This window comes from Thermobia domestica, chromosome 5 (assembly GCF_964235325.1).
Source record: "Thermobia domestica chromosome 5, izTheDome1.hap1.1, whole genome shotgun sequence".
NCBI classification, from domain to species: domain Eukaryota; kingdom Metazoa; phylum Arthropoda; class Insecta; order Zygentoma; family Lepismatidae; genus Thermobia; species Thermobia domestica.
In genome coordinates this window covers 205,266,721-205,282,394 of record NC_137458.1, presented here as the reverse complement: position 1 = coordinate 205,282,394, position 15,674 = coordinate 205,266,721, and the positions used below count along the sequence as shown (strand labels likewise).

General features: G+C 35.8%; 1 protein-coding gene across 2 annotated transcripts in view; it reads right to left on the bottom strand.

Annotated features, from left to right (window-relative positions):
• The window catches only part of LOC145686362 (alpha-2-macroglobulin receptor-associated protein), a 102,242-nt gene that overhangs the window by 24,467 nt on the left and 62,101 nt on the right, over window positions 1–15,674 (bottom strand). For both annotated transcript variants that reach the window (XM_081759623.1, XM_081759622.1), the window contains one exon: window positions 6,569–6,665. In XM_081759623.1, the coding sequence (XP_081615749.1) occupies window positions 6,569–6,665 (97 nt within the window). The remainder of the gene's footprint in view (window positions 1–6,568; window positions 6,666–15,674) is intronic.

The following is a 15,674-nucleotide window of genomic DNA, read 5'->3' as shown; positions in this document are numbered from 1 at the left end:
TTGTGAACATAGTTGGAACATTTAGCTATACACTGAGCCTACTCAATATGGCCTCCATCAGTGTGACGCATCTGGTCCAACGTTCTTTCCATGATGTAAATGCACTTTGGTAAAATTCTGGGGATTGTCTTTTACACCATCGCTTGACACAGGAAATAAGGTATTTCTCACTATCAAATGTTTTACCGCGCAGGTGGGCGTTCAGACGTGTTTCGCTCTCAGATTCGGACAAAAACAACCATGTTTCATCCTGGGTAATGACGCCGTCAAAACACTGTTTCCACTCTTCAGTAAAGGTCGTCATGAGACCCCCGCACACATTCTTCCTCTTTTTCATTTTTCTTGTCAATAATCTAGGCACCCAACGTGCAGATTTTTCTGTACCCTAGTGACTGTACCACTGATACCACACTACCCAATGACAAACCAGTCATTTCAGCAAACTGTCGTGTCGTCACACGTCTGTCATTTTGGATGATTTGATTAATGGTCTCCTTATTCACATCACTCACTACCGTCGATGGTCTACCGCATCGTGGATTGTCCAGTAGAGAGAAATCACCTTCTTTAAAACTCTGCAACCACCCCTGGATACTGCTGCGATCCAATGTGTCCTCCCCATAAACAGGGAGCAACTTTCTGCGGCAGAGTCATCACCGGTCTTGAAGAACTCCTCCTCACCGACCGTTGTCGCAACCTGACATCTACTTCACGATCCATTATGGCTTACTTGTAAATAAAAGAAAATACTTTTATATACCAACTTATAGCTAAATGTTCCAAGTATGTTCACAAAAAATTTCATTCTCCTCCTGCAACAAATAAAAAAATTAGAGGCCACTGTGAAAAACTTTTTGAACACCCTTTGTATATCTTCTTTTCGTGTGCAAATTAAACCAAGTGTTCCTATTACTAATGAATTCTGTTTACAGAAATTGACCAGTCCCTTTTCCCTTTCATTGCTTTCGCCTAAACCAGCGTTTCCTAACCTTTTTCAACTTGCGGCACACTATGGGTGTTACTTGGATTCTCGCGGCACACTTAAAGATATTATTTGTAAATATAAAACACAGTGGTATTTTTTCTGTGATTATTGATCTCCTGCTCACAAAGAAGAAAGCTCGAATACTGTTTTTTCCCCGTGGTAAATCATTATGCTTATTTTTCATTTTAATTTAAAAATAGAAAACAATTGCAATGAAATATTGTACTCAAGCTTTTTTAAAAAAATACGCTTTCTTTTTAAAAACTGTATCCAACCTTTTACTAAGAAGAAAAATCACTAAATAACGAACGAACAAACAAATCTCATTTACTTTTAGAACACAAATGTAGGTAATTTGTCGAAAGGATTGAATGATATTTTAAATTTTCAAGCTACGAAATAGTCTGCAACAACAAAGAAGCAATAATGGTCATAATGACAACAAATACTTTTTTCAACATTAGAAATGTACAAAACAGTAACACGGTATGAAACTTAAAATTGTAGATTCATAGTAGAGGTTCATAGTAATGTGAAATACAAATATATATTTTCCCCTACTTTTTACAATTTGATTGCTATAAAATTAATAATTTTGTTTCGATTCCTTGCGGCACACCAGCGGCCCATTCACGGCACACCGGTTGGGAAACGCTGGCCTAAACCATATTTGCCTAAGACACTACCTTTCTGTTTCTCTCCCTCAACTGCATTAAATCTCCCAATACAATTACATATGGACCTCTTTTCTCCCTGCCTATAAGTTCTTCCATTTTCTCAATTTCCTTTACTTCTTCCGTTGTATGCGAAGTCGTCGGTGTATATGTCTGTATCACCACTAGATCCTTCCCTTTTATTTTAGGTCTCACCATCACAACTCTATCAACAAATTTTACTTTCACTACCTTCTCTTTTAAATGCTCACCAAAAATTATTCCTACACCATTACGAAGGCTCTTTTCATTATCTGAGTAAAACATTCTATATCCTTCGCTGTTCAACACCCCATTATCCTCCCATCTGACTTCACAAACTCCTATCAAATCTACATTATATTGCTTCGTTTCCTCTTTATGATTTTCTAATTTCCATCATTGTAACACAGTACGTATGTTTCATCTTCCTATCCTAAAACTTTTGCTCTTGTATATATTTCTTTTCCTATCTTCTTATCTATCTTACTTTCTCGTCCAATAGTCTTTCCCAAGCCATCTCCTTCCCGGAGATCCGAATGGGGGGTTATTTTACCTCTGAAACTACATTTTGACCTGCGAAAGACCATTGCACATGTTCTCTTTCTGATAATACTAGGGAAATCTAGTGTTTTGGTTCCCATTGCCTTCCATCCCGCAGTATCCTAGCCGTTAAGTTGTCGTACCAATCACTATGTTTTATGCCAACTTTGCTACTAGAGAACTATTGCCTTCTCCCATAACACTCTTCGTCTGGCTACTCCATTTAGACTAATTCGGCAGGGATGGCCCTTCTGGTAGTGAACTACTGCCGATATAGCTGTAAATTTCACTGTAGCAGGCAATCCTCCACACCGACACATGTGTCTTCGTAGAGGTGGTGTTTATCTGGGAGAACTCACCATAAAGTTGTACTTTTTTCAAATGGTTCTGCGTCAAGTTATTACATATTTCATATCTACACGTTAAAGGAAAACATACGAGGGTAAGTCAATAACTAACTGCAATAGTTTTCTATTTTCAAGTGGCTGTACGGCATTGTGTGTTGACCAGACCCTAGTGTTACCGTTCGCTTTGCCTGTGGTTGTAGCGTTATCACATCAGCCCGCTTTGCGCTGTTGCGAAGTAAAGATGGCCGCACCACATACTGTGTGCACCAAAGTAGTTTTTTTTTTTTTTTTTTTTTTTTTTTTTGTCTGAAGGTGTACCTAGAGCGAAAATCCATATAAGTCTTTCAACACAATACAGGGACAATGTGTTGCCATAGTGAAATGTTTACGAGTAGAATAAACAATTCAAAAGTGGCAGAAAGAGCATGAAGGATGAGGAAAGAGCACGGCGTCTTGCTACTGCAACAACTGATGACATTATTGAACAACTTCGTGCCTCAATTCTGAATAAGGAACGAGTGACTGTTGATGACGTGGCAACCCAAATGTAGATTAGTCATAGTTCTGCATATGATATCATGTATAACAGGCTCAATTCTTACCAAGTCTGTGCAAGATGGGTTCCGAGAAAATTCGATGAAGGGCACAAGCGAAACCGTGTGAGAATTTGTCAGCACCTACAGAACCATTATGTTAACGAAGATGAAGAGTTTCTCAGGCGAATCATCACTGGAGATGAAACGTGGATTCACCACTTTGAACCAGAAAACAAACGCCACACCATGGAATAGAAGCACCTCGGATCACCCGTCAAGAAGACATTCAAGTCCACCTTCTGTAGGGAAAAATATGATCACAGTGTTTTGGGACTTGCAAGGGCCAATTCTGAGACATTACCTGGAAAAGAAGTCAACAATGAACAGTAAAAGGTACAGTGATATACTGGTAAGCAATTTGAAGCCTGCAATTCGTAATAAACGCAAAGGTCGATTATCGAAAGACGTTCTTGTGCTGCATGGAAATGCGTGTCCACATACCGCCGCCCACACTGTTCAAACTCTTCAGACACTGCGTTTAAAGGTGTTGGAGCATCCTGCATACATTCCCGATCTCGCTCCGTCCGGGTCCACTTAAAGATGCTCTCAGAGATCACAGGTGAAGCAAGTAGTGCATTCGTGGTTTGCTCCGCAACCAAAAACCCTTTTTGCAGAGGGTATCGGAAAGCTTGTGCAACTGTGGACAAGGTGCACTGAAAAGCGCGGTGACCATGCTGAGAAACGGTATGAATAAAACATTGTGCTCTTGTGATAATACATTTAGAAAAAAAGATTACAGGTAATTATTGACTTACCCTCGTAAAATATCACAGTTTTCATACAATGTTGCAAACTAAGGACGCTACAGTATCATAAACATCGAAAACAATCAAATTTTGGAGTGATTCTACAACAGTAATACCGCGACAGACGAATAGGGGAATGCACATCCAAAGTACTATAATGCTGAATACTACAATTATATGACGTATTCGAACAAGTAGAAACAAAGGAACTGAAAATTTGACTTTTTTAAGGGACTTTATTTCGAAAAAATGTTTAGATAAGTATCACAATGGTATTACGTACAAAGTTCCCATAGACAAAGAGTCGTATGATCATAATGCTCTTTACGGCAACTTAATATCTCAAACTATTCGGGAGACATGAAAAATGGTAAAATTTGATGTATTGCTTAAAATGGCGTATTTGTGGGCACTTCTTAACACACTTTCTGATTTACTTTGCTTTTATATCATTACGACAATACTTTTTGGGTACATATCTTTTAAGCAGTGTTGCAAACTGTAACATTTTTATATCTCTACACCAGTGCGAGATATCAAATTGCTGTAAACGGTATTATGACCTTCACATCTATTAAAAACCATCTATGCAATTGGAAAACCATCAAAGCAATTTTTCAAAATAAATGCTTTTGAAATGTCACATTTTTAATCCCTTATAACTGTTCGTATTCATTCAAAATTCGTCATATCATGATCACAGTATTAAACACTAATGTACTTTGGATGTCTGTAATACTGTAGCGTCCTTAGTAGAGAAAAAAAGATGTTCTGCTATACAAAATGGTCGTGTTGCTACGTGGGTGGCAGCATTCCAGCAGGGAAGAGCAGCAAGTATCGACACACCCCATATATAGATACTCAGCAACAGTTCGGACTTATACTGTTCACTTCTTGAACGCTAAAATTACAAACACATACAGGTGCTGACCAAGCACTATGTAGAAAATATTACACGAGGATTTGAAGATGCGTAAAGGGAATACCACATGAAGTGATGGATATCCAAAAATGGCCATGGTACGAGATCTGTCATGTGAACTCGAAGAACGTAAATTGGAAGCTGAGTGCTTTTAGGACAGAATTATTGCTATTAATGAAGCGCGGACAAAGCTGTATGAACAAGAGCTGAAACGGTATCGGCTTCATGATGTAATAGTGGCTAGTCGAAATTCATTTCATGTAAAATTAATAGTAATTTCAGTGTATTGAATATGGTGTGTGAAGTGTTCCACATGATAGAAATGTGAATGCTGACTATTATGCTCAATAGCTACGAAATGACCTACATTGCACAATTGGAATAAACGTCCTGCTTTCTAACCCTACAATCAACCTACAAAAGAATTTAACAGTCCAAGGTGAAGGGAAGACAAGAGTGACACTTAAGTACTTCTGAGTTTAAATACCAGGTTATCATAAAATAAGTATCGCTGTTCAGAGAACTCTGGAGACGTAACCACTTGACAGAATGCAACCAAACCTGGTGGGAGCACATTTGGGAACATGCAGAAGCGATTGGTGTAGAAAATAAAATTAAGTCCAATTTTCACCCCCAGAAGTAAATTGTGGCGCTGTACAACATCAAGTAAGTGCAACGTGGAAGAAAAACGACACTGGTGATGCAAAATGACAAGAAAGGATGTAATTACTTCTTCTGTGGATCTCGTGGCATTGATTACCAATGCCATTAATACCCCATGGTCAGTGGCGGATTTACGGGGGAGGGGCCTTTTGAGCTGAAGCGTCCCTTTAAAATTCTTGGATATCCTACAAAAATGAAGTTAAATGTTAGTCTTTCCTGTGCTCCCTCCAAAATTCCAGGAAAAGATTAGTGTCAAATCTCGCCTCCAGAGGCTATTATGTTTCTGTTGAGCGTTAAGTACGGTGAGTATAATATGGAAGACAAATGATAATTTTGATATTCAATGAGAGAAAGGCTGTAATTATGCCCCCCGTGTGACGCGTGGCATTGATTTGTACTTCTATTACTAACCCCGTGGTGTAGTGATGTGTTATGGGCGATGATAATAATGTAGGGTTCTGCCCAAAGGCAGGTCTTTGACGTGAAGGTCCCTGGGCAAGGAAAATGCATGGTGACTACTACCGTATGAGATGATAACATCTAAAGACGGGACCTACAGGTTAACATGGGATCCGATTCACGTGTGTGTTTACAGGAAATCGAACCGGGACCCCTTGAACACACGGCAGTGTGTGGGAAGAAAAAAGAAGCAAACATCGGATCACCATCAATTCACTTCTGGCACATAGTGCGCTCAAACCCGTATCACTGAAACACTTTACATCCTTTTTTTTTTTTAATCATTTAACATCACCAGTGTCGTTTTTCTTCCACGCTGCACTTACTTGGCGTTGTACAGCGCCACAATTACCTTTGGTGGTGAGAACTGGAACTAATTTTGTTTTCTACACCAATCGCTTCTGTATGTTCCCAAATATGCTCCTACCAAGTTTGGTTGCATTCTGTCGAGTAGTTACGCCTCCAGGGATCTCTGAACAGCGATACTTACTTTATGATAACCTGGTATATATATATATATATATATATATATATATATATATATATATATATATATATATATATATATATAGTTAAAATAAAATATAAATAAATAAATAAATAGCATATTCTTACCTCAACATATTTGCTTTATCTCTAACATCTTTATTTGGTTCTTCTTCTTCTTCTTCTTGTATTATGTTCAATTTGTCAAGCTTGTTATCTATAGAATCTGAGGTAAAAATATTAAAAAATATTTTAATACGCAGCAATTTAAATACCCCAAGCTTAGGTTTAAATTGTATTCTAGTATTTGTTTTTCGGTAAAACTGACACCAATATCATTAGGCATCTTAAAACAAACAGTCCTATTAAATTTCCATGCTGTGATAATGCATGCACTATCCTTCTTTCCACATGGACGTGAAATTAAAAAATAAATAAATAAATAAATAAAAGACGATGTGTTAGCATGTGTTTCCTTTTCAACCATGTTGACTGTTATACCTACAGTGAAAACAGCTCAAATATATTAGCAAAAATAGCTCAAATATATATTTTTCAAGCGTTGGAGAAATATTATTATTGATAGTATGGATTATTTCTGACTTTCCAGCTTTGTTTTCCATCACGTTATTATGTTTTGCTTTATAGGAAGAAAATCCGACAGAATTTCTTGGATGCCTAATATAAATTTCAGGATATGCTAGGGAATTTGTCCATATGACGCAGATATAAATTAGGTTATTAGTCAATAAATATTGCTGTTATTTTTACCAAGTAACAAAAGTATCCTGAAGCAAGTGTTGAAAAAGAATTGTCTAAAAATAGGAAAATCATTGTCACGAAACACAAACTAAAGTAAACTGTAAGTGCTATCGCTAAGCAGATCCAGAAAGAGGACAACGTACGAAGATAAGAAAAATTACAGAATACCGAAGTAGCTGTGAATCAGCCGTTCAGCACCATACTGAAATCTCGAGCCAAAGATGATGTTAGATAAGAGTGAAATGAGTTTAGTCTACATAGACAAAATAAATAGGATAGGTTGATCTGTAGGAGCACGAGAGAGATTAATGACAAGATGTTTAAGTGTGTAAAGGAAAAAAGGAATTTAAAAACAGAACTGGAAAATATAAATCCATAAAAAAATATTAAGTTTTAAAAAGACTAATGATATTAAATAAAAATATCCACGACCTGCCACTCAACTTGTAACCGTCGTTAAAACTCCATATTTACCATAATTCCTTTCCTTTTATTTTTCTCTAAATAGTTTGCATTTTGTTTTATAACAAAATTATGTAGAAAAAATAAACTATATGAAAAAAATAAAATAGATATATGGGAAATAACATGTGTATAGTATTATCACCAGTTAAGTTTAGAGACGCTCGTGGAAAGTTTTATACGATGTCTTCCTATATCTTTCTAAGTCTGGAGAATGGGTTTCAGGCGCAAAGTATGGTTGCGTTGTGTTTTGTAAAGATAAATGGAAAAAACTGAATATTAACGGAGTATCTGTTATTATAAACGCAAATGGATTTAGAAGTTTCGATTAAGAATTTTGTAAGATATTGAAAGCCGGATATAGGGTATATTATATTTGAATATTGTATAAATTTAGTTGAAAGAATTGGGACGTTTGTGAGCTATTTTTGTGATGGGATGCACAAAAGTGAAACTGATACTGAATATAAGAGACGATCATAAGAAAAATGGTTCTGACATTTCTTTGGTTACGGAAAGGTTTTACAAGGCGTCAGTTCTCGTAACTAGCGTGTCAAGATTGGGGAAGGACCTTCACGGATTCAAGCGAATTTTAATGATAAAAATCTAGGAATTTTTCGCCAAAAATTAGGAGTAAGTAGGATTACTAGTAGATATCTTTTCTACATATACTTACACATCCAGACTCTTTCTTGCTAAATGTTCTATAATTTGCATAATGTTTGCCCAGAAGTTATTACTTCTGGTTATATTTCTTTCTGGAGGCACATTAAAAACATCGCGTCCTGTTTTCTCATTTGAGGATTCATCATTCCTTGGGCCTTCTAAAATCACTTTGTAGTATCTTCCACTTATCTCGGTGAAATAATAGGTATATAAGACAAATGATTCACGTAAGTTATTACAACTTCAACTGTTTCCAGAACAGGGAGTAGTTTTAAGAAGACATATTCTGTGGGCTTCTGAAGATGAAAATTTATTCCATGCAAGAAAACAGATTGTGTTTCAGTTTTTATTTCCTCTAGAACTTTCCTTGTTTCTGATCATACTTCAAGTTCAGTATGTTTAACTCCTGATATTTACGTATTGAAATGTGCACTACAGGAATCACAACCACTTCAGTTTTCTGACTCATTACATGCATTTACATAATTAGTACTTTTCTTCTTGAACCCCTTTGCTTTGTCAAGTTTTTCAAGTCAAATTATGTTTTACAATGCTGTTGAAGGAAGGAGCAAATTTTTCATACTGAGAATGTCGAAGGTAATTGATTCTGATTTTCTTACAGTAGAAAAACAACTGTTTTTATTTTTTGGGGTTTGACAATGGTACGTTATTATAAGGAGATAACAAATTTATTGTGTACAATTTATGAATAAATGGAATATCATTGACTTTTTTAATGGTAGCACTTTTGTAGCTAGATAATGGATCGGAATAGTGCTCCCATTTTGGATATAAATCTGTTTGTTTGTATGTAAGCAATGTATTTTGAATTTGTTCAATTTGATAGCATTCTCTATGACTACAGATTCCATACTGTTAATGATATTTTAATTTCGTGAACATAATGTTTCAACATACGAATATATTTCAAATCCTCTCCTAACCTATTAATAAATCCTAATGCTTTGTAGCTTATTTTGCCATTTTATCGATGTGATAATCAAAGTGTAGTAACAGCAGAAAACAAAATCGAGATTTTGTACTGTTTCCGTTTTAAGTACTTTTCCTTTTATGGAGTAAACATGATTTGCCTGGTGCAGGACGTCAATTTACACCTTGATGTTCATGTCAAGTTTATTTACTTGACACCAGTTTTGTACGTTATCTAAATATCCTCCAGCAGTAAACTGCAATCTGTCAATCAGCGAGAGAGAGAGAGAGAGAGAGAGAGAGAATTTGTGAGTGAGTGCATATATATATATTTCAGATCTACATAAAATAGCTTGTGAAAGTTAATAATGCCTGCAAGATCACTGATGAACAGATCAAACAAAAGCGGCTTAAGACTGCATCCTTGAGAGATTCTAGAAGTCATGACACAGCTATTTGAAATGTATTCTTTCTAAAGAACTGATTGCTCGCAATTACTTATATACGACTCAAATAACCTGAGAGCAGTTGTAGAAAACGAAATGATTTTAGTTTGGAAATTAAAATATTGCGTTCAACAGTGTTAAAAGCTTTGCTAAAATCAGTATAAAAAGCATTATCTTGGCTTCCTTCATGAGTTTCTTATAAATTCATTTTATTTTATTTATTTATACATATTTCTGGGCATTATGGCCTTAAGCGAGTCAAGTATGAAGAATGATATTCGCCGGCGAGCACACTATCTTGGGAAGGGAATGGAGAAGGAGGGAAGCGGCCAGAGACCTGTATGTTAGATACTAACCCGGTACTTGCCTGGTGTGAATGAGAAAAACCCAGGAAAACTCTCAGAATGTCTACTTGAAAAAGCTGTTACACCTATTCAACCGCGTATCCCTGCCAGGGCTATAAATTCAGTTACTATTGAAAGATTAGTGCCAAGGTATAAATCTATGTTGAAATTCTGATAAGGCCTGCTGAAAGTTTTTTAACAAGTGAGTACACTATATGTCCATAAATTTTAGCAAAAACTGACGGAACACAAATAGGCCTATGATTCTGGATATTCTATCTGCTCTGCTTTCGGGAGCTTTTTTAAGTGTTCTTTACTCACAGTAATGTAAACAAATCACGCATATAGGTGATTTAACATATTTTGGGGGAGTAATTTTGTGGTCCATTGGCCTTTCGTCGCGTCTCTGCCGCTAATGGAACGTTGGTGGTACAATTTTCAAAACGGAAGTGGGGCAACGGCGGATCGTCGCTGCGGGGCATCTAATATTTGTCGAGAGGTTGCTAGTTGCCCATCGCTGGTCCCCCGATGCTTTCAGCATGGGATAGCTTGAGTTTCGTGTTGTTTACATTATCAGTTTTCTTTTTCTGCCTTACTCACTCACTCTCTCTCTCTCTCTCTCACTCTCACACACACACACACACACACACACACACACACACACACCTCTGTTTGTCTACCCTACAAAAGGTGTATGCGAGCTGGGCCATAGGAAAACCGAGTATGCATTCATATCTGCTTTATTAATGGAGCTATTTTCCTGATACGCTCCCAAAAGTTGCGTCATCGATAAAACTACATTTCCAGAGGCATCAGAATGCAGTATCTCGTCCTTGACTGGGTACGTACAAGTGAGCACCCAAACCAACTGGGCATTTGCAAAACGAGTAAATGTAACAAACGAAGACACTAACAAACAAACAAAGATATTGTGTGTAAAATGTGTAAAATGCGAGTTCAGTGAGTAAATTTGAGCAATGCAATTAGAGCAATTGCTTTAAACACTAGTTAACTTTGTAACAAATGAAACACATGGATTAATGCTGTTGACTTTCTTGGGTCCTCCAATTTCCTTCCACATTTCCTTTGCACCAATTATTTCATAATCTTTCACCCTCATTAATCACACGTGTATTATAAGCTATAGAGTATAACCAAGGGATGTAAAACTAAAAATTTCATTTCATTTCATTTCGAATGGAATAGCGCATTGATTCAATCCCCCGGGGAAGTTAGTTTGTGGTGGACAACATCGTTTCCATGGGTTTTCTCGGAGTACTCCCATTTCCTTTCACATTCTCATTCCACTAATTATTCCATCACCATTCACTTGCCTTAGCCATCGCCTCCCGTAACCTAACGGGCATAATCGTGGGACGTTAAACTGTAAGATTTCATTTCATTTTGAAATGGAATGGCGAGACTAAAGTAGGGTTATATCTGTTATGAAGGTTATTGTTTCTTTCTGCACCGAGGCTGTATGAGAGGGAGACCTATAGTTCAAGGTGGAATCCGAACCACTATAATAGTTCAGATTTTATAATTGCTTCCATGAGACAATGTGACCGAAGAGACACGTGCCAGCTACAAAGCCAGCGGGAGAACAATATTATATGCCTACAAGAAACACCGAAACAAGATACATTATTCATACCAGGTGGGAGACCCAGGTTCCCGGCGGAAGCTCATGTAATTCGGATTCCATTTTAATCAGTAGGTCCCGTCTCATATAGCCTCACTGCTGAAAGGGACGTTAAACACAAAATCAACTTAACTCAACTATTCGTACCATCGAATTTAATATTTTTGTTATAACGTCGAAAATGAAGTACTAAACGTCAAGAATACTGCAAAACAAGATATAATATAAAACAATAAAACGAAACAGGCAGTAAGTTTAAAATTGACAAGGGAGGGATTTTAAAACGTTAAGACGTTATCATGTTACTTGCATTAACACTTAGCAACAACACACAAATATACTATTATACTATTGAACTAATATACTATTAGTTCATATAATATGACTAATATACTATTGAACGTCGTAATCTTGCATCACTTAAAACTTCTGTTGCTCTGGAATATTATAATTTATTTGCCTAATCGAATCAATTTATCTATTTTAGTATTTTATCCGTAGTAACTATGAAACAAACCATAGCTTATTCTAATACGCAATGTTTTCAATTTTAATGCGAATGGTTAGCAAAAATCTATGCATTCACTTTTTTGACAACTTTTTTTATCCGTCTGTCATCACATATTTACAGTACTCTTACATATATATATATATATATATATATATATATATATATATATTACTTCGGTCTCTCCATGAAATCCATATATTTGCTCCCAAGGGATTCAACTGTTAATTTAATGAGAGAATGTCGAGACCATTGGAATCCAAAATTAGTGACCAACAAAACTTGATCCCTGGCTTCTACGTATGCACCATTGTTCTCTCGGTTTTCTGTCCTACCGGCTTGCCCTTGCTTAGACTCACTGCCCTTACGAACTATTGCGAAACTCAAATGCTACTAAATGATTCATATAAGCATTATATAACTACCTATGAGATTTCGTAGTTGGCTTCCCAACTTCATGGAACAAAACCTAATTGCAACATCCTATTCATTAATAATAATAATTATTATAATATAGAGATGCAAGGCCTCGGAAAAAAACGGCTTTTTTGAAAAAAAAAAACTCGGTTTTTTCTGCTTCGCTTTTTTGCTTGGGAAATTTTGGGCTTTTTTTCAAAATTCTGCTTTAAATTGATAAAGCAGATTTTGTTTCGCTTCTCTATAACACAAAAAGTCATTTAATTAGTGGCTGATGCCGATAATAATAAAAAACCTCGAAAATAAACCATGAATTTCGAAAAGATATTTCAAACAATTTTACTTCTCAACATATTTACATTATGAATTCCAAAGGATTAACCAATGTATATAATAAGAATTTTTTAATCTCCTATATATAAAAGTAAGCAGGGTCGGGAAGAACCATGGTTGTTTTTTTGGCTTAAATCAGGTTTTTTGGGTTTAGATACTTTGCTTTATGTATTTATATTACATATTGACGGAAATAAGTTTGTTTCGCCTTGGTGTTATTATGCAACAACAGGGTTATGCTGGAAGAGGTCGCATAAGCTTAAAGAAGTCCGGTCACTAAATTTCTTAAATAGAGAAACTCCCATCCTAGCCATCGGGAAAATCCCGTCATTACTCTAAATGTAAAACAAAAACAGAAAAATCCTGTTATTGCTTTGCATGTAAAATTTAAAGGTCAACGTATCATAATCAATACGCTAAAACTGAGGTATTAAATAACAAATTTAGTACGTACATATCATTGAAAGTCCAATCCAAGCTAATGTTGGAAGCTACGTAGGCAATCGATAAATTATGCCACTATCAATATATTTAAGCAACCTTGGCTTCTTTATAAAATAACAGGCATTCAGGCATGCAGAAATATACAATTTGGTTTCGTTTCGTATGTTCAGGCTTAACATCCTTACGTAATACCGAGGTTATCAAGGATTAAAGTGACATCCGAACCGCTACTTTGTTTACGCATGAAAGAAGGGTTGTGGTTCAACCGAGAATTGAACATGGGACACCTTGATTAAAAGGTGAAAAGGAAATAAAACTAATGCAGATTGTTTGATGTGTGAAAACATCACCATGAAGTTCACACGATTCGCATTTTTCGTTCTTTTTATTTTTTTTGGTTTAAACCAGTTGTTTATTTAAGAAAAAGAAAAAAAAAAAAACAGCTGGTGTAAACCAGCCAACCCTAAAAGTAAATACTTCTTTTTAAAAATACGCAAAGAACTAGGAAAATTCTATGTAGTATTTTTACTTCAAAATATTCCATACCCTCTTTTTGGAACAAAATAAAATTAAAATAAAACATAAGAGAAATACTTAGATTTATATGATACACTTAAAGGCTGCCCAGCTAGAGCTTTTGGTTCTGTATATTCTTGAAATGCTATAGTTTTCTATAACCACCATTACGGTTTACTCAGTCCTCAAGTTTTTTGAATTTTTAACAAGAGCGATTCAACATATGAAGGGTGTGAGGGAAGAACATGGTAACCCACAATTTTACTATTTTAAGAAATTAGAGATTTTCTGCTACACAATGCATTTTGAAAGTTGGAAAGCTGATTTTTCACATAATACTATACATGAAGGACTGAACGAAGCGGTATGCGTTGCTGTCTATCTGCTGCATAACTCAGCAATTGAAAATTTGTTGGTTACCATGTTCTTGGCTCACATCCTTCATATCATGACGGAACTCTCCCCACCCCACCACCACCAAAAAAAAAAGGACTATGGAATATATTTAAGTTAAGATAAATACAACTGCACAACAAACATGACTGAGTGGAGCTTTTGCGCTTCTATCGGGAAGTTCGGGATTCAACCCAGCATTCGAGCATTTTGACAAAGCTTTTCTGCATTCTATCTGTGAAGTAGAAATAGTGCGTGTACTGTGAGTTGGCTGACTTCCTAGCGTTATTATTACTAATTACCAGCAGTGACTGTTTTGCGAAGGTTAGAGGGGTGTTCTTTCGGACTGAAGCCTGTTCCCCAAAATTACGGAATGTCTAAAACAAAGGAAATATCTATTAGTTATGCCTTTACTCATAAACTTTAAGCTCCCGTCAAATAAAAATTACGAATGTTTAGAAAAACTAAACATTAGTAAGAAAATCCCCTCTCAAAATACTCTTCCAAATCCGCCACTGATTCTCAGTATAAAATGATCTTCAAGGTTGTATTCGGAAGATTATCGCTAAATATATCAACGAAACGAAATATTATGCCTGTACTCATAAGCTTCAAGCTCCTCCCAAATAAAATTAGGACATTTTAGAAAACGAAACAATCAGAGAAACCCCTCCCAAAGTACTTTTCTCAATCCGCTACTGATTATTTGTATAAATTAGTATTCAAGATTGTATTCGGAAAATTATTTCTAAATCGTTGCACAGCTACAGTATAACAGAAATGTGGAAGTACGGTTTGACATTTATATTGAAAAACGTACGCTTTGACGAATATAAAGAAAAACATAAGTTTAACTTTTGCGCTAGAAGCTAGAGTACTAAGCTCTTAGAAATGAAACACGGATGACAAACTAAAATGATTTAGAGAAGAAAAAAATGTTGATAAATCAAAAGTTAAAATAAAGTCAAATAGCCTATAAAATTGCCCTCAAATACTACATTCTTCATGTTAGCTTTAATTCGTAAAACATGTGCTCCATCCATCTTGATGATGAATTTCAGAGCGAAATATGGCATTTAGGTCATGGAATTCTTATCTAACTATAGAATATACTATAAGAAAGCTATTTAGATAGAAAAATCATGAAAATAAAAAAAGCCAAAATTTCCAAAATTTTCGTTTTTTCCCAAAAAAGCCGGCTGTTTATGTGAAAAAAAAACATAAATTCAAAAAAGCCGGCTTTTTTGCATCTCTAGTTGCTACTGTCGTTGCAACCATAACACCGATCTGAAAATAAGCTAGCAATTATTTATTTCAAACTAATTTACGGCTTTAAACTTGTTCCAGAGGCATATTGAAACGTGTGTCGCAT